Source organism: Fusarium oxysporum, chromosome 1 (assembly GCF_000149955.1).
Source record: "Fusarium oxysporum f. sp. lycopersici 4287 chromosome 1, whole genome shotgun sequence".
NCBI classification, from domain to species: Eukaryota; Fungi; Ascomycota; class Sordariomycetes; order Hypocreales; family Nectriaceae; genus Fusarium; species Fusarium oxysporum.
This window is the reverse complement of record NC_030986.1, coordinates 987,020-1,009,541: the sequence shown is the minus strand read 5'-3', so window position 1 is coordinate 1,009,541 and position 22,522 is coordinate 987,020. Positions and strand designations below refer to the sequence as shown.

The window sequence follows — 22,522 nt, the reverse complement described above, 5'->3', positions numbered from 1 at the left end:
GCTGTAGCTGTGAGCGGGGGTGCAAATCTTGGGCTTATCAGTGGCGATTAGTTAACCTTGACACGTCCTAAACAGCAACAATCCGTACTCTCATTCGCTCACTGGTTTGCTATCACAGGTATCTCGTGAGGAAGAGGAAGGTGCCGTTGCACAAGGCCCAATTGTTTTTGCCAATATGACGCAGGGAAGAGTCTCAACTTGAACCCGCTATCTAACCGTTGCCGGCCACGTCTCGTGAACGTGAACCCTCTATCCCTTCTACAGTACAACCTAAGGGCAACTGTACAACGCCTCGGTTCGTTTGTTGATAAGAGCCACAGAGGCCCCGTTGTCTTTCTATCCTTTCCCTTTTGACTCTTGGACTTTTCTTCTCTTCCCAACAACCATTCAAGATACCCATTCCTTTTATTCATCACTATTATGGCGCCTAGCGCTGTATCTCCCACAAGGGAGTCCAATCCTGAGCCCTTGGCAACCCTAACCTCTAAATTCGATGATACCCTTCGATTCTATCTTAACGGAACCAAAGTCGTTCTGGACGACATAGATCCAGAGGTCACAGTCTTGGAATACCTACGAGGAATTGGCCTCACAGGGACAAAACTGTAAGCACTTATCGCAGCCCCCAAAACCTTCTGTTGTGGTTCTGACGATGATAGTGGCTGTGGCGAAGGCGGTTGCGGAGCTTGCACAATCGTGGTCAGCCAGTATAACCCAACAACCAAGAAGATCTACCATGCCAGTGTCAACGCATGTCTAGCTCCTCTCGTCAGTTTAGACGGTAAACATGTCGTTACCGTTGAAGGTATCGGTAGCTCCCAGAAGCCCCATCCAACTCAGGAGCGCATTGCCAAGTCTAATGGTAGCCAATGTGGTTTCTGCACTCCTGGTATTGTGATGAGCTTGTATGCTTTACTACGAAACAACGACTCACCCTCTAAAGATGATGTTGAGGAGGCGTTTGATGGCAACTTGTGTCGATGTACTGGATACCGTTCTATCCTAGATGCGGCTCAAACGTTCAGTGTTGAAAAGCCGGGTATGAAGTTTAAGAAAGCAGGGGGCACTGGATGCTGCATGGAGAACGGTAACGGTCCACCCAGTGGAGGTTGCTGTATGGACAAAGCAAACCTTGATGATGCACCTATCAAAAGGTTCACGCCTCCAGGATTCATCGAGTATAACCCAGACACAGAACTTATCTTCCCACCGGCCCTCAAGAGACACGAGTTACGGCCTCTGGCATTCGGAAACAAGAGACGGAGATGGTATCGCCCTGTCACCGTTGAACAACTCCTGCGGATCAAGAGTGCACACCCTCAGGCAAAGATTATCGGTGGAAGCACAGAAACTCAGATCGAAACAAAGTTTAAGGCTTTGCAATACCCTGTGTCGGTTTATGTTGGCGATATTGCTGAGTTGCGGCAGTACACTTTCAAGGAGGATCACCTTGAGGTTGGTGGTAATGTTGTCTTGACTGACCTTGAGAGTATCTGCGAGCATGCTATCCCTCATTATGGATGGGAACGCGCACAGGTATTTGAGGCGATGCTCAAGCAGCTCAAGTTCTTCGCTGGTCGACAAATTCGAAACGTTGGTACTCCTGCGGGTAACCTGGTCACAGCATCGCCAATCTCAGATCTCAACCCCGTATTCTGGGCTGCGAATGCTGTGTTAGTGGCTAAGTCGTCCACCAAGGAGACAGAGATCCCTGTTTCCCAATTCTTTACAGGTTATCGAAAGACAGCACTCGCACAGGATGCGATCATTGCGTCGATACGAATTCCAGTCACTCAAAGCAAGGGCGAATACTTCAGGGCGTACAAGCAAGCCAAGAGAAAGGATGACGATATCGCGATTGTTACTGGAGCTCTGCGGGTTCGCTTGGATGATGCAGGTATCGTTCAAGAAGCAGCCCTCATTTATGGTGGCATGGCTGCCATGACGGCTGCTGCCAAAACAGCTATGGAATACCTTGTTGGCAGGCGGTTTGCTGATTTGGAGACTTTGGAGGGAACCATGAACGCACTTGGTCGCGACTTTGACTTGCAATTTAGTGTTCCGGGTGGCATGGCGTCTTACCGAAAGTCTTTGGCCTTTGGATTCTTCTACCGATTTTACCATGACGTTCTGACGATCCTCGATGGAAGCTCGGAGCAGGTCGACAAGGAGGCTATTGACGAGATTGAGCGAGACTTGTCCAGTGGAGCAGTCGATGAAGATGCTGCTGTGGCTTACAAGAAGGAAGTGACTGGCAAATCTAACCCCCATCTGGCTGCCCTCAAGCAAACAACAGGCGAGGCGCAATACACCGACGATATTCCTGCTATGAAGAACGAGCTTCACGCCTGTTATGTCCTTTCAAAACGAGCACACGCCAAGATCATCTCTATCGACTACTCGGCTGCTTTGGATATTCCGGGAGTAGTTGATGTTGTTGATAAGGATGACATGCCATCCCCTGATGCCAACAAATTCGGTGCACCTCACTTTGACGAGGTTTTCTTCGCTGAGGGCAAGGTTCTGACAGTGGGTCAACCGATTGCCTTAGTTCTGGCGACTTCTCCTCTGCGAGCTCAGGAGGCTGCCCGAGCAGTCAAGGTTGAATATGAAGATTTGCCATCTGTGCTCTCGATTGAGGATGCTATTGCAGCCGATAGCTACCACAACTTCTACAGAGAAATCAAGAAGGGAGATACGGAGAAGGCTTTCAAGGAGTGTGACCATGTGTTCACTGGAACAGTAAGAATGGGTGGTCAAGAACATTTCTACCTCGAGACCAATGCTTGCTTGGTTGTCCCCAAGCCTGAGGATGGAGAGATGGAGATCTTTGCCAGTACCCAGAACGCCAACGAAACGTAGGTCTTGTTTTTTCCGCTCTGCCAGTATTAGATACTAACCCTTGAATCAGACAAGTATTCGCTTCGCGAGTTTGCGATGTACAGTCGAACAAGGTTGTCGTTCGTGTCAAACGACTGGGTGGCGGTTTCGGAGGAAAGGAGTCACGATCGGTGATTCTCAGCTCCATCTTGGCGCTCGCGGCAAAGAAGACCAAGAGACCAGTCCGATATATGCTGTCGCGAGAGGAAGACATGGTTACAAGCGGACAACGCCATCCTTTCCTTGGCAAATACAAGATCGGAGTGAACAAGGACGGTAAGATCCAAGCTTTGGATTGTGATGTCTTCAACAATGCAGGATGGACATTCGACCTCAGTGCAGCCGTATGCGAGCGAGCAATGACCCATATCGATGGTTGCTACGATATTCCTAATGTGTACATTCGAGGACGCTTGTGCAAGACGAACACGATGTCCAATACTGCGTTCCGAGGATTTGGCGGACCTCAGGGCATGTTCATCGCAGAGTCGTACATGGAGGAGGTGGCTGACCGATTGGGAATGCCCGTCGAAACGCTGCGCCAGATCAACTTGTACGAGAAGGACGGCCAGACTCATTTTGGTCAAGGTCTTGGAGATTGGCATGTTCCCCTGATGTACAAGCAGGTGCAGGAAGAGGCGATGTACGAAGCACGCCGACATGCCATTACCGATTTCAATCAAACGAACAAGTGGCGGAAGAGAGGTCTGGCATTGATTCCGACCAAGTTTGGTATTTCGTTCACCGCTCTCTTTCTGAATCAGGCTGGCGCTTTGGTGCACATTTATCACGATGGCTCTGTCTTGGTGGCCCACGGTGGTACTGAGATGGGACAAGGCTTGCATACTAAGCTCACCCAGATTGCAGCACAAACACTGGGTGTTCCATTGGACAATGTCTTCATCTCCGAGACTTCCACCAATACGGTGGCCAACGCCTCCGCAACAGCTGCTTCAGCCTCGTCAGATCTGAACGGATACGCCATTTTCAACGCATGTGAACAGCTGAACGAGCGACTGGCACCATATCGAAAGAAGCTGGGCCCAGAGGCGACCATGAAGGATCTTGCCCATGCCGCTTACTTCGATCGTGTCAACCTTTCTGCCCAAGGCTTCTACAAGACGCCCGAAATTGGATATGACTGGAATACTGGCAAGGGCAAGATGTTCTTCTACTTCACTCAGGGAGTTGCCGCAGCTGAAGTGGAGCTTGATCTACTGACTGGAACATGGACCTGCATACGCGCAGATATCAAGATGGATGTTGGTCAGTCTATCAACCCAGCGATCGACTATGGTCAAATCCAGGGTGCGTTCATCCAAGGTCTTGGTCTCTTCACGATGGAAGAGTCATTATGGCTACGCAACGGTCCCATGGCCGGGCATCTCTTTACACGAGGTCCTGGCGCATACAAGATTCCAGGTTTCCGAGATATTCCTCAAACATTCAACGTGTCACTTCTCAAAGATGTGGAATGGAAAGAGTTACGTACTATTCAACGCAGCCGTGGTGTGGGTGAACCGCCTTTCTTCATGGGAAGTTCAGTCTTCTTCGCTATTCGAGATGCGCTCAAGGCAGCTCGCGCACAATCCGGAGTAAAGGCTACGATCGGCGATGACTCTTGTGAGGGGCTTCTGCGGCTCGAGAGTCCAGCAACGCCTGAAAGGATCCGATTGGCGTGTGAGGATGAGATTATGCGCAAGGCAAGAGTTTTACCCAAGGAGGGAGAAAGGAGTTTCTTTGTTGCGATCTAGTCAGACACATGACCTTTCAAGGAGGAACTATGAGGTCTAGCAAGGATTTCAGTGTTTGGGATACCTGTTACTATTGGAGTTAAGGTTGACATGGGCAGGCACACTTTACGAGTAAAATGAAATATCACGTTGTACGGCAGAATCTTTGACCTTGATGATGGTTGTATGTACGTGCGTCTTGGCCCAAGTAAAACGAAGTTACCAACAGAATATGGATCAAATCCTATTGGTCGAAATCATCTCTAACCTTCCAAAGTCGTCAACGATGAACTGAAGCTAGCCGTGAATCGCCGACATTCGGAACGAGAGCAACGAACTACATGAGTACTTCAACAACAAGTTCACAATATGACATCAGCGATATAGATAAACGAGGAAAGAATGCTATGCGGCAATTAATATAGTGCAAAGTGAGAGGTGATATTAACATCATAGAGTTGCAGTGAAGGAATAATAACGCGCAGAGATGCCCCAGACGAGCTATTACTCGATTTGGACAAGTGTTTCAGCCTGCTGTGAGTTTATTTAGCGCCATTCTCTTTCACCGAAGGTCAAGGTCAGCATGCGGGCTGGAATATCGTACCAGATCCTTCTCTAGAAGATCATGTCAGAAATGGTCAAGAAAAGGCTCATGGTCCCTGATTTGTGCACGGGCTGTTTTTATGGTTTGAAAGGAGTGAGATGGTCTGATTGCTCAAGAGAATGGGATTGTACCTGACTTTGAAATTGGAGGCTGGGGTCAACAGATGTGAGGATATTGGAGTTCGATTGGAGGCCTGTCTGTCTTATTTAGATATGGACGTATATCTCCCATTTTGGCAGTCATATGCCCTCCATATAATGGCCTAGGTTGAGAAGTATGCACCCCAGAAAGGGAGGGAAATGCACGAATTACAGTTTTCGTCTTGTCTTGCAACACTGTATAGTGTAATTACAACTTATGCCTATGTACCTAGGTAATGAACTCTGTATACCTTACGATCCTTCGGCTGACTGCTGTTGCCTCGGCTGCCGGCAGTTAGAAGCAATTAAATTGGAAGCCAGCTAGTTTGACATTAGAAGCTCATGAATCGAGCGGTATGATTAATGTACTAACTTGTGTATGTCTGTAGGTTTGAGGCTTTTGGGAATAGTAGTTCTGGACTGTGCTCCGGCGGTACGGAGACTCGCCCGGACCCGCCCCGGCCGCTCGTTCACCGAGACCGGGGACCACTGGCACCTTCCCTAAACCCCGCTATTTCAAGAGGTAGGTCCAGCCCCCAGGAAGCAAGTCCTTCCCGCTGGTAGCCCTGCCTGGGTGAGGGAGGTGCAGTTGACTTTTAGCTCTGGCCTGTTTCTTCTGTCTTGAAATGAGGAGAAATCTAATTCTCTCATTTACAATTCTTGACTAACGGTACCTTAACCAAGCCCATGTCAATGCGGATCACTTTTAATAACTATTGATCCTCTTTCACGCTCTTCACGACGATATTCAACGTAAACTGGCTGATCCAAGGCCCACTTCGCTCGTGAGGTGGTCAACCAAGACCAGCCTATTTCGGCCCCAGGCCTAAGCCTAAGCCTAAGCCTGGCTCAAACTTCACCGTCCAGGTCCTCGTAAGTCTTTTTACCTTCTCTTTCAACTTGGACGGCTACAAGCTTCTGGTGTCCATTGTTTTACCTCTCACGGGCCAGCCTCGGCTGCTGAGCTATCAATTCATCTTTTGCATCTCGTTGCACTCACTCGTGCCCTTCAAAACCTCATCCTTTCGACCGTTTCGGCTCACACCACCTGCGCAGCCACTTTCCTCCTCCCCTCCCCCTCCACGGGACCAATTCACGCGCGCGCGACTCTCCCAGAGAAAAACTACAGTCGACAAACCGACACCCGCGCACAAGAACTGCAGAAATAGCAATCGCAATCGCAACAACTAGCCGCCGACAACGTGCGAATGGATCGTGTCGCTTCGGCTGAGCTGTAGACCCATACAAGATTGCTGCAGCGAGCCGCAAATGATCTGCGAACCTGACGCCGCCTTGCGTAACCTCGAGATCCAATGGGAGCATAAGACAAAATGACCGACCGGAATGCCGCTACCATGGGCAAGAGCGCTAAGCAGGAGCCTGCCAAAGGCGACGATGGCAAGGCTGTGAATCGCGACAAGAACTCGAATGCCACTGCTTCTGGCAATCATAAGGCCCCTACGAAAAAGAGACGTAAAGTCAACCACGGTACGTCTTCCTAAGTATTGACACTATCTTCCCTTGCACAGGCTCCAGATGTGGTGTTGCGCAATGTGCTCCTGGGGGTTCGCGTTGGGGTTGGGAGTGAAGGTCATGATACTGGATATAGCTGCGATCGAAAGAATCTTGAATCATGACCAATCAACTAGCTAAGCCATCGACTCATCAACTCCAATTCCAGGGGCAAAGTTCAACATGGCGCATGCATCTATCTACCTTAACCAAGAAAAACATTGGGCTGACATCGCTGGGGCGCTTCATTACAGCTTGCGTATATTGTCGACGATCTGTAAGTTAACCCCAAGTTCAACGACGCGCGTTCGCATTGGTTCTGTCTGGACCTCGAGCAGCTTTAGCCGTTCTTAGCAGCCAGGTCATTTGTTGAGCTGAAGTATTGTGCGACGGACATGGCGCCTATGAGACAAATCTCGTCTAGTTTACCCTTCACTTTGCATATGTGAGCTTTGAGAACTGTAGCTGACAATCTGTTTTCTACCTGCGTCCAGCATATGACTTGCGATCTTGTAAGTACGATCCTAGGCGACCCCTGCTTCTTGTCTTGATAACATGCTGGGACACCTGAGCTGCAGCTGTTGTGTTCGGCTATTCAGGGGAGGGGCTTGCTTTCTACACCATCAAAACCAAGTCACTGACGCCATGAATAGGAGAGACCATGTACCAGATGCATTAAACGGAATATTGGGCATCTCTGTCACGATGAACCTCGCGATGCCGATTCCAAGAAGGCAAAGAGTGTTCAGAGCACCCAGAGCATACAGGCACCCTCTGTAGTTGATGAATCGGACGCACAGTCCGATATGGCTCGTAGCTCAATTTCTAGTACCATGGGCCCACCTCCCCCAACGTTTGACACGACGAGGCAGCGAGGTTCCAAATCTTTTGGGGGAGTGCTGGGTCAAGGAAGCCCACTGTCCATTGTGCAACCCGGCCAGGTCTCGGGCCTGCAGGGCAATGCGTTGAACAACGGCAACAGTAACGCGAATCAATGTACGTTTTGTGTCCCTTTGTCCTGCCCTGAGAGGGGCCTGTCCCTTGTTTCAATTTTTAATCACGAGCGGAGATGGGTGGGCTGAGGTTGGGGCTGCCCAGAAATCTGTTCCTGATCTGAGATCGCTGACACGCCACTAGTTGCGGGTTTCCAAGATGCGTGGATGACAGCCCAGAACCATTTTCATGATATGCACAGCTATCACCCCAACTACATGATTGCCTCAGAAGTCACTCACGAGTTCAATCTTCTCAACGATTTCCTCCATACGAGTCTACTCGATGACGGTAGTGTGCCGCCAGAGGAACAACAGAGCCCGGCATTCAAGCGGTCGAGCCAGAGCCAGTCGGAGATGCTACCCAGGTTTGGAAATAACGCCAACACCTCTATGGGAGCTGGTGGTTCAAACACCATGTCAAACATGACAGAGGGATCAATGCTGCCACCCCCTCCGAATGTTGAGGGTAAGAACATTCCACGACCGGGAAGCGTTGTGCCCGCCGACAAGGCTCGCGAATACTATCTACAAGCTGCCGACCCATCAGGCAACGACACGCCAGAGGAGCGAATGGCGCGTGTGCTCAAGGCCAAGTACGACGCTGGGCTTCTAAAGCCGTTCAATTACATCAACGGTTATTCTCGCTTGGGTGCATATCTCAATTCACACATCACAACAGCGTCAAGAGAAAAGATTCTGAGGACCATCGCCCGGTTCCGGCCCGCTTTTCGAGAAAAGGCACATGCTTTGACGGATATAGAACTTGTGTACGTTGAGATGTGGTTTGAGAAACAGCTCATGGACTATGACCGGGTGTTTGCAAGTATGGCAGTGCCCGCGTGCTGCTGGCGAAGAACCGGTGAAATTTTCAGGGGCAACAAGGAGATGGCAGAGTTGATTGGCGTGTCAGTAGCTCAGCTCAGAGATGTAAGTCTTGCTTGGCCTACACCTCCTCGTAACAATAGTTTGGTGCCAACCAACGCACAGGGGGTTTGGCAAATGGATTGCTAACGTTCGCTTACTCTAGGGCAAAATCGCGTTGCACGAAATCCTCACAGAAGAATCAATGGTGCGATACTGGGAAGAGTTTGGCACGATTGCCTTCGATCCGGCGCATGAGACCCTCTTGACAGCCTGCTCCCTGAAGAATCCAACCCCTGGGTCAACGCATCCAGTTGTGAAATGTTGTTTCTCGTTCATGATCAGAAGAGATGAGCACAAACTGTACGTATTAGTCACTCGGGCTCCGTCTGTCTCCCTATACTGACTGATTCGAATAGGCCAGCTCTAATTGTTGGTAATTTCTTGCCGCATGACCCACCAGCACAATAACCATGGGTGTATTGATATATGTATATGCTGTAAATATATGATGCTTCGTGAGAAGAAGCACAGCATTAGTTGCCACACTTGCAAATGAGTGCTGTAAGGCCTCAAACATTAGTAAGAAAAAGAAAATAGTCGGAATTGGGAACGGCGCTTGGATACAAGGATTCGGAGCGTATGTATTCATTTGCATTACGTTAGACAGGAGACAACAGTTTGAATATTATCTTGCTTTTGAGAAGTCCTTGGTGATGATTTTCTTCCGTGTCCTTGGGTTCATGACCTTTGGAATCCGATTTTCGGCTTTGGACAGTTGGAAGGAGCACTGTCATCGCTCCTGCTCACAAACGCTCCGCAGCAGGCTCACATGACTCGGTTGTAAATGCAGGAGGATCTTATGGGTCAAGGTACTCTTTGCCTTATTCTTTCTGTTCATATACTTGATGATCGCGTTATTCTCCAAATACATCGCTTCTCATACAAGGCGGCTGCTTTCCCCTTTTTCACATCTGTCATGGCGTCGGCTGAAGTATCAACTATTAACCACATCAAAAAGCTCGAGGAAATCATAGGCAAGGATTGAACAGCGAATGGATGTGACAGATCTTACTGACTCGCAGTATCGGGACAGAATTCGCCACAGATCTCTTTTCCAAGTTGCCCACCTCATGTGACTCGAGCTCGACCGATGTTCTCCTTTCCGACCTGAACCATCACATAACCACAGCCAATGTTCTTGCGGAGAACCGCATTGCTCCTCCGTTAGAAGTCTCCAGGAATCTAAAGGACATCGGGAGGAAGCTATGGAACGAATGTATCAAAGAAAGGAGAAAGAGGGACAACCTCCTGCAGTCCGCTTCCAGGACTCAACTGCTGGTTCGTACTCGGGTTCTGGCCTTCCTTGCCCATGCTCTCGCACGGGAGCATCGACGTGGTAAAAGAAGGGATAATTTGGAAGAAATTATATACGTGATGGGCTTGTCACTCACGTTAGCGCGAGTTTGTGTCGAATCATCGGACCTGGACGGAGCACTTCTGAGTATGGCCAAAGCTGCGGATTACATCGACCGACTAAAGAAGATCGACAACTTGACCACTGAAGATAGGGTGCAGGTGCAAAAGATCGAGGCTGAGTATTTGACCATGCGATGTGCTTTGGTGAGTCGAAAAATAGCATCTCTGACGACTTGCTGACCGGTCAAGTCGTGGAAACAGGGCCGTCTCGACGTTGCGGAGCACATGTACGCCAAAGCAGGTGACCTCTTACACAATCTCGATCCATCTTCTGCTGAACATTTGGCTGACACGTTTCACGAAATTGGGGGCGACCTCTTGTCGAGGGGCGATAATGAAATGGCTTTGAAGTGGCTCCGGCGAGCACTTGGCCTCATAAATGACCAAGCGCTGGAAAGACTTTCAACAGAAGGGCTGGAACTTCGAATATCCATCCACCACGAACTCATACAGGCATTACTCGCCACAGGGTCGCAAGATGGGCTACAAGAAGCTGAGAATCTAGTGTCGCATGTTGAATCAGAGATCGGGGACAAGCCAGTGGTTCTACATTGGAGACTTGAGATTCTTCAACGATCTCCAAGCGAATTCTTCAACGCCGATGCATGCGCGAGTATACTGCGTCGTATGATACGGTCGCTAGATCTGTCGGACGCTGGGCTCGACTTTCTTCTACATGGTATCAGCGAACTGCGAATGAGAGGTCCACGTTTGGCGATAGGTCTCATGGATGAGTTATTACTCAGGAAACTTATGCCTTCCCGTAACATGGATTGGATAGGCAAAGCCATTGTCCGGCGAGTTTGGATTGGCACGATGGAAGCAGATGCGTCTGTGAGCGTAGCAGATTTAATCCAGACCCTGGATCAACTCGTTCAAGAAGCTGGTCAGTGTGATGTTGAGGCCTCAACTGCTGCACTTTCTGTCAGTCTAACTACTTCAAGACTCTTTCATGCACGTAACTGACAAGAGAAGCTCATTTGGAAGAAACTCGATACTAGTTATTCCAAAAAGCAGTACAAAGAATCCCAGCTTTGGTGCCAGGCTGCGCTCCACTCTATCTTTGCGAATAGTGGCGAGGCATGTCAGGGCAAGTTCAGCAGGAGGCTGGTGCTGTGCGCTACTTCTTGTAGTGATTCAGAAGCTGCACTTTCTGCATTTCACTCAATGCCTAGAAGCATCCAGGATGAGCCGCTCACCAGATACCTCATGTTCAGGGTTTCTCTTCTGGACTGGGACCATGACTTGGGTCGTCAATGTGTCGAATTCCTGGGCAAATTTGCCGAGAAATCTCAGTGTCGAGATATACTATACGCATGTATAAGAGATGCACAGCACGTCGGCGATAAGCTGATGACCTTGGAAGCTTTGAAGGCGGTGGCCGAAACCTTTGATGCTGAAGGCTCTTTGACTATCAATCTGCCATCGATTCTAAGGTGTACGATCAGGCTTATACACTCGCTTGAGTCGCAAGAGGGTAGTGAAGGAGACCGAAGTCCTGAACTTGCAGAAGAAACTTGCCGAATTTTCGAAAGGGGTAAGCTCTCTCTCAAAAGTTTGATTGTGTTCTAACACGCACAGCTGGTGAGCACGCCAAATTGGAACCAAAGGATGAGCAAGGTTGCAGAGTCTTCACAGTATCGGAGCTGCACTGGTTTCGAAAGAACGCATACAACATCGGTGTGACAAAGTGTCATGTCTGGGGGCTGTGGTATCTAATCCGCATTTTCCGTGCGTGTCTCGCATTTGTGGATTGTTACCCATCCGATCTTCCTTCGGAGGATGATACTGATCTACGACTTATGTCCGTCCGTTGTCACTTTGTCGTCGCCGCGGCACTTATCTCCCAGGCTCGTACTGGGGACAAGGTGGATGAACAGCTGCAGCAGTACCTTGAAACAAGACGGCACATTTCAGAATTCGACACCCTTTTTGACGCTCATTTTCGAAACGATTCCAAGTCTCAGGTATATCCCGACCTCCTGGCCAAGCTGTCAACGCTTTTTGTTTTTGACTTTGAGAGTGCCGTGTGCTTGAAGAGTTGGGACGATCTTAGACATATCATTAGGAAGGCTCGGATTTGCAAAGATGAGATGATGTATAAGGCAATGGGAGACTGCTTGTTAAGGAGTGAAGCTTCAGGAAACGGTATGTATTGACTGGTTTCTAGTAGCGCACATGGAAAACTAATTCCAATAGTCGTATATGGAACCATGCGGCTTATAATCAATGAGATATTCTCACTGGAGCAATTTGACAATCAGCAACTCGCAAAGTACATGCGATGCATGTTCCAAGCTATTCTACCCCTGGACGACAACCTTGCTTTCCAGGTGGTGGAACAAGCAGTCCAAATAGCACGCGAAGGAAGCCAAGTAAGTGGTCCCCATCACTATAGATTCTTGGTGAGGTTCATTTTTAGGGAGGGCTAACATTTATCACAGATGCAGAAGCCTTTCCCTGCAGAGGACTTGGACTGGATCATCGCAACAACATTTAATCATGCGATTGATATCTTGGCGAGAGGTGATGAGGATCTATGTCAGCAATGGGCTATGAAGGCCCTTGACCTGACCGAGTATATGGATGATAATGGCGATATGCGAGATATGCTGCGTGAGAGAGTTGTCAAGTTGGACTTGAGCAAAGGGGCGCCTAGCTGAGTTCCGACATATTCTTGATTCACAACGATGTTCACGCACTTTTCTCTTCAAATTGGTACCGGAATATAAATGAAACGGTTTTGATGGGATATTCAAGCTGAAACTTGTCTCGCACATCTTGTGCTACTACACAAACGGTAAATTCGTGTATCCATTATAACCGTTGCAGAAAGTATACAGCTCTATGGGTCATGTCCCAACAACGCCGGGTGCGCCTCTGTGCTATGCAAAATCCTATACTCATCTCATGCAGCGCGTGGTATCTTCGTACAGATTCCTCCCAGGCAGTACTGTACTATACTGCACTGCCTGGAAGCAGCTATACGCAATTAAATATCAGGACGCCATGTCAAAACAGAATGCACCAAAACCAGGCTATTTATATGCGCCTTGTTCCTTCCACTTTTGCAGGTGAGCCAGCTTCCAGCACTAGACAAGGAAGACAAGGCTCATAGAATAAACATTAAAAATCGCTTTCATAATTCCCCGCCAAATTCTTTATATAATATTGGCGATACTCAACCGCTCTTTGCTGGTAGTTGGGGCGGTTGCGCTTCCACTCGGTGTCCTGCTGCCCCCTGCCACAGGGCTCACCGTTGTACTTCCCTCGCCCAACTTAGGCATCTCGGACCCAAAACGCGATACATCGCCTAGCCTTGGGAGTTCCACCGCTGGGCCAGGCGTCTCGCTCTTGATGGGCGGAGGTAGCGTCCAAGTTGCACTCGAGGGGGTCGGAGTCGTGGCTGGAACACCATCCAGTCCACGAATGGCCGTCTCGAGCCTTGCCCATCCACCCCATTCTTTGTTGTCAACTTCGTCCAATCCCGTACGAGCCTCAGGGCTGAATAACTCGTTTCTGGTGGCCGATGTGGGATGCTGAAACGGCGACGGCGACTGGTGTAAATGGACTTCTCGCTCTAGGCCTGCCCAAAGCCACGAGGCATCAGTTGATGCCTGAAGATCGGCGGAAACGTATACAATCAAATCCTCGTCGCGTGACAGCATCTGTAGAAGAGCTGCTTGGTCTATCGATGGCCTTGAAGAACCAAAGTGCGGCGGGGCACTCCTTGTTAGGTAGTTTGTACATTCAACTCTCTTGGCTGCCAAGGCGGATACAAAGAACGATAGGTAACGACCGCATGCGATTGTGATATCCCTTTGTCGATCGATGGAAGCCAGTGCTCTCACAGCCGTCACTGCAGGGTCTATGTAGCCTGTAAGGAGAAGAAATAGGGCACAGCGAAATATGTGCGTGGTCAACAAGGTAGTTGCACTGTCGGCCAAGAGGCTTCCGTTTAATCGATGGAGTAGAGATACGGTTTCGAGAGCAATGTGAGTGCAGCTTTCAAGAGAAGCCATCCGAGCCTCGAGGGGGTACCCAGGATCGAGATGATGCCGATGTAGGAGAAGACGAGCGTGGAATAGGTATGCCAACGGAGCAAGAAAGCCAGGTGCAAGGGGCACGCTGCTCGAAGGTTCGCATGCTGGCGGAAAGGTGTTCAGGCATTTCTTCAGATGGGTGTCAAGGGTTGAAAGATGAACTGATGACATCGACTGGGGTGTCAGTGCTGTAAGAAGCGACGAATACGACCGTACAACATGGATAACGGCGAGCAGAGAGTGAGTCAAAGGTTCCGCTCCCGTAGGTACCAACATGCCTCCTTCGTGGATAAATTGATCGTCAACCCCGGCTGGCAATGACACGTCGCAGTCGTCGTCGTCGATCATAACGGGTCGGCTCAGCTCAGTAGCCAAGGTCCTGTCCAGTATGTATATCATCCACCAGGTCCTGCGTCGCATCTCTCCTTCAATCACTGGCCATGGCCCCGATTCAACGTGCATGCCGAGATCTTGGGAAACACGGACAGCCCTACCCAGCCACCCCCAGGCCGCTGACTTTAGGTTCATCTCGTTCAGGCAGAGAGTTACTAATGTTAGTGCCCGGGCATGTTCCAGAGTAAAGTCGTTAGCCCATGGGTCAATCATCTTGTTGGCCATCTCAAGATATTCGGCAGGTTCGTAAAAGGAGTTTGGCTGGGAGCTTGACGTTGGACTGAAGAGACTGCCAGTTGCCAGGACCGCGAAGAACATAGAAAGCCAAGCTGGGGACATTCTGTTGGACGCATTGCTGTTGTAGAGGTCGTTGATAGTAGATCGGAACGATGGCATGTGTATGATCGGAAACATGGAGTGGGACGAGTTGCAATAGGCGTGCAGCAGTTGGTCTACCACGTGCCTAGCAGGTAGCTCTGGTCTCGGGGGGTCGAAGAATATAGGGGCTCGTTCACGATACTGGGCCGGGAGTTTCCAGATACCTCTCGAGAAATCGCGTACATTGGCCCTCGCTCTCGCTAGCTCTGGAACTGGTGCCGGTCTCTTTCGTCGCTTCGGTTCGGATCCAATGGCTGGTAAGCTAGAGCTGTTCTCATCACCTCCTTCAGCATCGAGGTCCATGGGCCCTTCTCGATCCTGAAGCATGCGACGCAATCCACTGTTCTCCCTTTTCACTCGTTCCATTTGCTTCTCCAAGTCCTGCACCTGTTTGATAGACGACATACGCCGGTTCGTCTCCTTGGTGAATTGACATTTGACATTTCGACTCGAGCACTCCGAGCAACTTGTCGTCTCGGTTGCGTCACATTTCACCTTTCTTTCTCGACAAGCATCACAACTGGGGTCCTTCCTTCGCTGTCGGTATGCTCTCTTCTGTCCCTGAACACCTGGTCCTGTTAAGTGGGCGGATGATGGTCCCGGAGTACTGGCTACAGATTCATTCGAAGCGAGTGAATCGTGACCAAGAGAAGATGATGTGGTCATTGGGCCGTACGATTGAAAGCCCTGACTGACTGGAGGTAAAGGGGGGATGCCAATAGGTTGGGGCGTTGCCGGAACATTCAAGCGTGGGTTGGTACTCATGGCCCCTGGCGCAAACTGGGACAAAGATTTGGGGGAAGTTGCAGATGAGACTGAAGACGAGTCGTAGGATCTGTTTGAGAGATTGGGCGAGCGAGCATAAACGTTCTGTGGTGTTGACATAGCTGGGTGCCCTCTCGGTGCCCAGCCTCTACTAGGATTTGTCGAGGAAGCCTCAAAAGGTCCCCCAACGGGATGAACGTTAGGGGGGCGTCGGTCAACGAGCATAAAGGTAACTCTGTTGAACGAAAGCTGCAGGTCGTCAAGTACAAAGTGGGCAAACTCCCGTTTCTCGCTTTGCCCGGAAAGAAGAAGCTAGGATATGCCGTTTGTTTGTCAATTAACCCTGCAACGGAGCCTTCAATCTTTGCCGCCAGTGTCCTAGTCCGCAATCAACAGTGTGAATTCGTCTCTGCGAAATTGATATCTTGAGTGTTGCGAAGCTGTGTAACCCGAGACCTTTTTGCTCCGAAGTAGTTATTCGGCTCATCACCTTGTTTAACACTAGGAATAGATTGCGGATTTCCCAAACTACAATGCTTGGACCAGGAATGGCTAAGCAAAGCTCTAGGCCGTTACCGTTGTACCTGACAACACTCCTTCTAGACTTAGAATGTCTATTTGGGGTCCAAAGTTCCAGCGGTAGGCGAGAGTATCTGCGGCTCGGAGTACTGGCCGAGTTAGAACGAGTGACTTCAAGAAGAGCGTCGGCTGTGTGTTGAAGTCGCAGCCTTAGAGACCCGGGACAATCTGTTGTTCTGGAAGGGCCTGCGAAGAAGAAAAGAAAAGGCGAGGCCACGAGGCCGGAGCTGACGTCGTTAGGTTTGGCTCACGGCGACTAGGCTGAGAGAAAGAGGAAATGTACCGTATGGAAGAAGAGGCGCCTGCAGGCAGGTATATCGCTGCTCGTCACTAGCTACCTGGGCGGGCACAATAGCAGCAGGAGCAGCACCGTGTTAGTGGCGCTGGTCCGTGATCCGGGGCTCTCCGCGCGTTAACGCAGATTCGGAAATATTATCTGGGCCAGGCGATGGTAAATTGGGGGGAGGGGTGGCCAGACCCTTGACGAGTTGGCTGAGCAGGGCTGTTGAGAGATCAGCCATGGCCGCTAATGTGTTTCGAGCGGAGACGGGCATCCTGGAATATGTTGCTAGTCATAATCCCGGATCCTAGCAGTATATCCATCGATCCAACAAGACAAGTGCTTGTTCCAAGCCAATGCCACCCTCGGATGTCAGAACTCGGGTCCGTCGTGAGATCTTGGACTTGATAATCAACAAGAAGACCCTGTGCGCCAATTGCTCTCCGCTATGCATGGCACGAGGATGACTATAGAGTATATGCCCTCAAAGCTTCGTTGGTTCAGTAAGCGCACTATAAGTTCAGTGACCAACGACTGAGTGAGCCATTTCCCGGCGCTGTGCTGACCGATATGCCCGTCTGGACCAAGCTTTTCTCGGCGCTGGTCTGCTGAGAAAAGCTTGGTACTTCCGGAGATGTTATGCACAAACAAGCCGGTCGATATTCGGTCATCGTTGCCTTGTGTTATCCGCGATGCCATGTGCTACCCCCGCGCCTAGATCGGCGTGCCTTGTTGTAGTAAGGTCGGTCAGGCATTTGCAGATGAGGCCCAGAAAATTCGCCGAATCTCAACCTCCAATCTCAGAAATGTTGACTTGATTTTAATGTACGAAATGCCACTATAATAAACCAGATCTATTCCCAGACTCCCCGGACATAACACCTTGCGATAATATGCAACAGAACCGTAGTTCGTATATATCGATCAACCCGAATTACTAACGTGATAGTGACATGTTTGCAGGCGATTGCACACATCAGGGTGTAGTCTCAGAACTGAAACACACGTCTGTGCGGCCTGGCATGGTTCAGCGGTATCTGGCTACTATCTGACTGCTTGACTAGTGGAGCTATGGAGCTCAACCAGTACTGGACTGCAAGGCTCACTAACTCCTGATTCATGGTTGTCATGCCAGATATGTGGCGTCAGCAGCCGATAGACAGTTTGAGGCCAGGGATAGAATGGTGATGTAGACGGGAACTAGAATAGTCGCTCTCGCGTTTGTGTGCAGTCCGAGCATGTCGATTACAATGGCCCTTGGCCCATTCGAGGCCTTGCGCCGAGCTGGTGGACTGGAATCGTTTGCTGGTCGACTTAGAGGGCTGCAAGCTGCCGTTGGGCACACAGCCTGCCGGAGGGCATGGGTTCGGTCATGATGGTTTCCGAAGGTGCCACCTTGTCCAGGTGTTCGCCAATGGGACGGTTATATCCGCCGCCGTGGGTGGGAGGCGGATGACGAATCCCCAGTCAGGGTCGCAGTGGGGATTCGGGCTAGAGCCGAGTGAACCGCCGGGAAGGGAAGGGTTGGACGGGTGGCTCGCCCGGGCCCTATATGGAAGGGCAGGATCTCGATATCTGGTCAGCGTGAGGAATGAAGGTTAAAATAAACTGTACCATACAAGCATATCAACCACCAAGACACTCGGTAGGGAATGCATATATGACAACGTCCAGGGCCATGAAGAGTTCAAAGATTTCGCACTCCGCATGGGACTGTACAATCATCAATACATACAGTGCTGCCCAGGCCATGACCCGCCTTGTATGTAACAGAAGGCAGGGGCATACTGTAAGAAAGCACAGGTCGGCGAGCAACCGGCGTTGGAGATTTGAGTGGCTTGCTTTCTTTAGACATCCTATCAAGCCCACGTCCATGACCAAGTGAAGTGGGAGAGATGCGGGCCCGCCTCAAATGTTGGTACATCCATACGTATTCTAAAATTCCAGAAGGGCAGAGGCAGTGCTTCGATGCCAGGATAGAGTTGGGACGAGATGAGTTAGTTGTCCAGCCAAGTCTGATCCGTATGCAAGTCAATCCCTAAAATTCAGAGAACCAGCGACATGGACATGGACCACAGACAACTGATTCATATTTAGTGGCGGCAGGGGCGCTTCGCTTTGGGGAGTTGGCACGCGCCTCAGACTAAAAGCAATCCGTTGCGGCGTCTGCCAACGGCCGATTGAAGTGGAAACAGATGGTCCGCCAGCGGAGGCAGCGGGGCCGAACCGGTATACTCTGCTCGGTGCCTTGTATGTATCGAGTCGTGTTTGGTCACGGCCCCCAAGGTCTTTGTGTATCCGTACGTAGTTTGGCATAACAGCAAACGCTGCGCTACGAATACTTGGCAGAGCATCGGATCACGAATTGGGGTGATGAAGGCGAGCTCCTCATTCGCTGCTAACCTTTGGCGTATGCCCTTGTCAAGATCGAGGGGGCGGGGGCCGTGTGGGCTGAGATTCGAGTTGTGGTTTCGGATGCTGACTACCGTAGAAGGGGTGCCATATGTACATACATACTATCGTCTTGCAGCAGGGACCACGATCTCGGAGACGGTTTTAGTGTGAGCTATGGTACCGTGTTATTGATACGGTATTCGGGCACTCGCATGCGCGCGAGAGAGCGAGTGAGCGATGCAGGCTGTAGATGCAGCTGAAGCTGAAGCGGAAGCGGAAGTATCTTTTTTGAATTCGCAAATAGGAGTTGAGAAGAATATGAAAATAACGTTGTTGGCGGGGGGAATGCATGCCGCGATACAACTTAGGCGAGCCTCAGGTTTACGCTGTAGACAGGGAAGGTAAAGTTAAGGTTGCCTTGCTACAGGGGTCTCACCGTGCAGCACCTGCCGTGTTTCTCTGTTCATACAGTATCCGATGCGAAGTAGTTAGCGACTTTCCTTGGGCTTGGGTTTGGTTAATTCAGGGAAAGAACGATTCTCGCTCAACCCACTGTCTCTAAGATGGTTCCTTCTTCGATCGGTCGGGAATTTAGTACCTGCCTATAGTAGATAAAGTTAAAGATTAACTCCTGCCTCTGGAGTGGTACATCTCCATGTGAGCAAACCAGCTAATTTAACCTCATGGGCAGGAAGGGCCTTATCACGAACATTTACCTGTCTGTATAACTTACCCTATTCCCATGCTCAAATTTCCATGTCGACGAAGAAAACCTCCCCTGCTCCATATGTTGATTCATCAATTCCACTACCAGGTCTAGCTTTCCCGTTTCCTATCTTTCCTCGTATTCTCCGACGGACTTCAATACCATTTCTTCAAACGACTCGCCTATTCCCTTCGGTCTAAGGTCCTTCACCCGGCCAAGAACCTTGCATTTTCAACAGCCACCTGAGAAGAGACGGATCTGGCGATCAAACATGCCCGCTGGCACGGATTCAATGGTCAAGCCTTTGTTTCATCGGCCCGTCCTTCGTTTATGGGCCTTGTCATCCGGGAATGAGTCGCGCTTCTGAGTATCAAAGTCAGTCCCTGACACGGATAGGACAGCATCCAACTCGGTTCGAGTATCACACAGACTCGGCACGATTTTCAACAATCGAAAGACCCCGAGTGCCTCAGATTTCCTCAAATTTGACAGTCAGCAGTTGAAGATTGGCCCATCGGTGCGTCCTTCCATCCTCTTGGATGACGGAACGAGCCTTCAAGAACCGTGCAATGAAACTCAACTACGAATTGACTCCAGGGGTTTGTGAGCAACTGGCTAAATTCGTGAGCGATGGAATGTGGTAGCTCGAATCACCGCCACCGGCTGCATACATCCGCACTTGTTGATCATTCTTCTTCCTGACAGCCGTTATAGTCTTTGACATTTCGACTGACTCAAAGACATCGAAAGGCAGCCGGTGTGCGCATGATTGATCAACATATCGCAATTAGATATGTATTCTTGAGATACTTTCTGTCACTCTTCAGCGGTTCATCCTTCCTATTCAAGACGATCCGCTCAAGCCACATAAACGTTTACATGTCAGGTTGACCAGAATGACCAATGATATAAGACGGATCTGTTGCACCTCACTCTTCAATTGGTTTCGTTGGGGCTGATCGAGACCCACATCTCACTATATACCGCCATGGGTTTGGATGGGCTTCATATTCTCCAGCAACCTGGTTTTCGGACCAGGCATACGGTAATCGCCTGGTTGGATACGCGAATTTGGTGTTCAGAACCACGTCAATCCACGTGGTTTTACCGTATGGATCGCGGAGAAAGATTATGACAGTTGGATAAGCATCAAGGTCAAGCCTTTTCTCCCTCAGCTCCATTGGATACTTCCTCACTGATAAGTATGCAGGCAGCTTTGTGGCACAACAGTCGCAATTTCAAGCGCCGCTAAATCATAGAGCCGCCACAAGCTGAGACTAGCACAAGACTTTGAGTATTTGACATGAATCGTTGAAGAAGATGGCAGTCCGCATTCTTCACCTTATTCTGAACAAATCTCCGTACAATATCCCCTCTAGCCACTCGACTAGCTATCTGATCCATTTACCTGGTAAAAGTGCCGGCAAAGCTTGGTCCAATTAGCATGTGGCTCCTCCGCCCGATGTTTGGTTGCTAATCGGTTCTTGAGACATTCTAGCCGTCCTTGACTGGGATGTTCTGCCCCTTCTCTCCACTCGCTCGGCGAACAGACCAAGCAGGCTCATTCTCAATTCAACATCCTCGTCCCTCATGACTCCTGGAGCTTACGTACCCTGTTCCACATGGCCTAGTTTCTAGGACCAGCCTGCCAGCTCCATCGGTTGAGTTATGCCACGGACAAATGAACGTCCCAGACAGGCAGATCTATAGCGTTGTACACGGCCCGAAACGACTGTCTTTGTCTACTGGACCGAGTTGAAGTCGGCTTGGGACTTGCGACTGGACCCTCAACTCTGTTGGTCTGTGTTCTCAATCGACGAAGCGTCTGTCAGGCAGGCACGATAATAATGCACACTAGTATAACTAGTTAACGGGACACCTGTGTTCCGATGCCATCTGCCAGTTATATAAGCTACCGAACGGAATGGCGCCACCGACATTGCGACTAGTCCTCAAGCAGGTATATGGTATGAGACAGCTCTGGTCAATTTCTCGTCATATCGCTTTCAACGAGCAAGAGTTATCAATTCTAACTCTTAGTAATATTAAATACACGACTCTCTGACAGATAATGTATCCAAGAGGCGTTCGAGATTGTGTGGATTCTATTGGAGGGAAATCACACGGAGACTTATATCCTCTTCAGATCAGAAACAAGACTGGGCCGTCCATTCTCGACAGCAAAGGCCGAGTTGGATGACATTCCGGACCTGCCTGTCGGACGAAACTCATCAATGGCACGCGTTTGGGTCCCTACATCTCATCATGGCGGCACAGATCCAACCAACCCCCCGCAATGTCTGAAACTGAGCCATGTAGTAGTGTCCCTAAGAAGTCGGGGAACCGGTCTTTTCCACCTCTGTTGTTAGAAATTGATATTTCCGAGAATCCGAAAATCCAACGTGAAGCGTGTTCCATTATCCATAATGCCATATTGCCTGTTGGGAAGAGAGAGAAGCTACTGTAGATAGCGCATGTCACCCTACAGATGTCGTGAATCCTCATGCACATCCGATTGTGATCATGGGAACTGTTCCGATTCGCACCGTTACAGTGATTGACGGATAAGATGCTACATGTCCTTACGAGGGTAGCAACCTAGCTGAAAGCTGAGGCGAGTCAAGATCAGAGGACCATCCTCCCTTCTCGGCGTGCACGCATACGGCTCCTACAGTAGGGAACGATAAGCCGGCAATTCTAGCCAGTAAGTTGCTGTCAATCGATTCTCCTGACACCCACATTCTTTGAGTCCATGCTCGGGAGGACACAAAACGCCCTGT

The 22,522-nt window shown here is 50.0% G+C and overlaps 4 protein-coding genes across 5 annotated transcripts; 2 read left to right on the top strand and 2 right to left on the bottom strand.

Annotated features, from left to right (window-relative positions):
- The first annotated feature begins 72 nt into the window (after nucleotides 1–72).
- Nucleotides 73–5,690, top strand: FOXG_11147 (xanthine dehydrogenase). Of its 2 annotated transcripts, XM_018390662.1 has the most exons (4): nucleotides 73–605; nucleotides 660–2,858; nucleotides 2,912–5,590; nucleotides 5,653–5,675. In XM_018390662.1, exons 1-3 carry the CDS (start codon nucleotides 421–423, stop codon nucleotides 4,632–4,634), a joined length of 4,107 nt encoding a protein of 1,368 aa, XP_018249173.1. In that variant the 5' UTR covers nucleotides 73–420; the 3' UTR covers nucleotides 4,635–5,590; nucleotides 5,653–5,675. The 2 variants fall into 2 exon arrangements, with proteins under 2 accessions (XP_018249173.1, XP_018249172.1); XM_018390661.1 differs by having other exon boundaries at nucleotides 2,912–5,690.
- On the bottom strand, nucleotides 87–697 carry FOXG_20470 (uncharacterized protein). The gene has a single exon (XM_018400749.1). It carries the CDS (start codon nucleotides 411–413, stop codon nucleotides 99–101), a length of 315 nt encoding a protein of 104 aa, XP_018249174.1. The 5' UTR covers nucleotides 414–697; the 3' UTR covers nucleotides 87–98.
- A 1,985-nt stretch (nucleotides 5,691–7,675) lies between the features above and the next one.
- On the top strand, nucleotides 7,676–12,989 carry FOXG_20469 (uncharacterized protein; the record flags this gene model as incomplete). Its single annotated transcript, XM_018400748.1, has 10 exons — nucleotides 7,676–7,865; nucleotides 8,007–8,791; nucleotides 8,892–9,088; nucleotides 9,145–9,161; nucleotides 9,822–10,348; nucleotides 10,394–11,128; nucleotides 11,219–11,741; nucleotides 11,786–12,352; nucleotides 12,404–12,579; nucleotides 12,649–12,989. 10 exons carry the CDS (start codon nucleotides 7,676–7,678, stop codon nucleotides 12,865–12,867), a joined length of 3,936 nt encoding a protein of 1,311 aa, XP_018249171.1. The 3' UTR covers nucleotides 12,868–12,989.
- On the bottom strand, nucleotides 12,839–17,306 carry FOXG_11142 (uncharacterized protein). The gene has a single exon (XM_018390660.1). The coding sequence runs from the start codon at nucleotides 16,006–16,008 to the stop codon at nucleotides 13,366–13,368; it is 2,643 nt and encodes an 880-aa protein (XP_018249170.1). The 5' UTR covers nucleotides 16,009–17,306; the 3' UTR covers nucleotides 12,839–13,365.
- Between the last annotated feature and the right edge of the window lie 5,216 nt (nucleotides 17,307–22,522).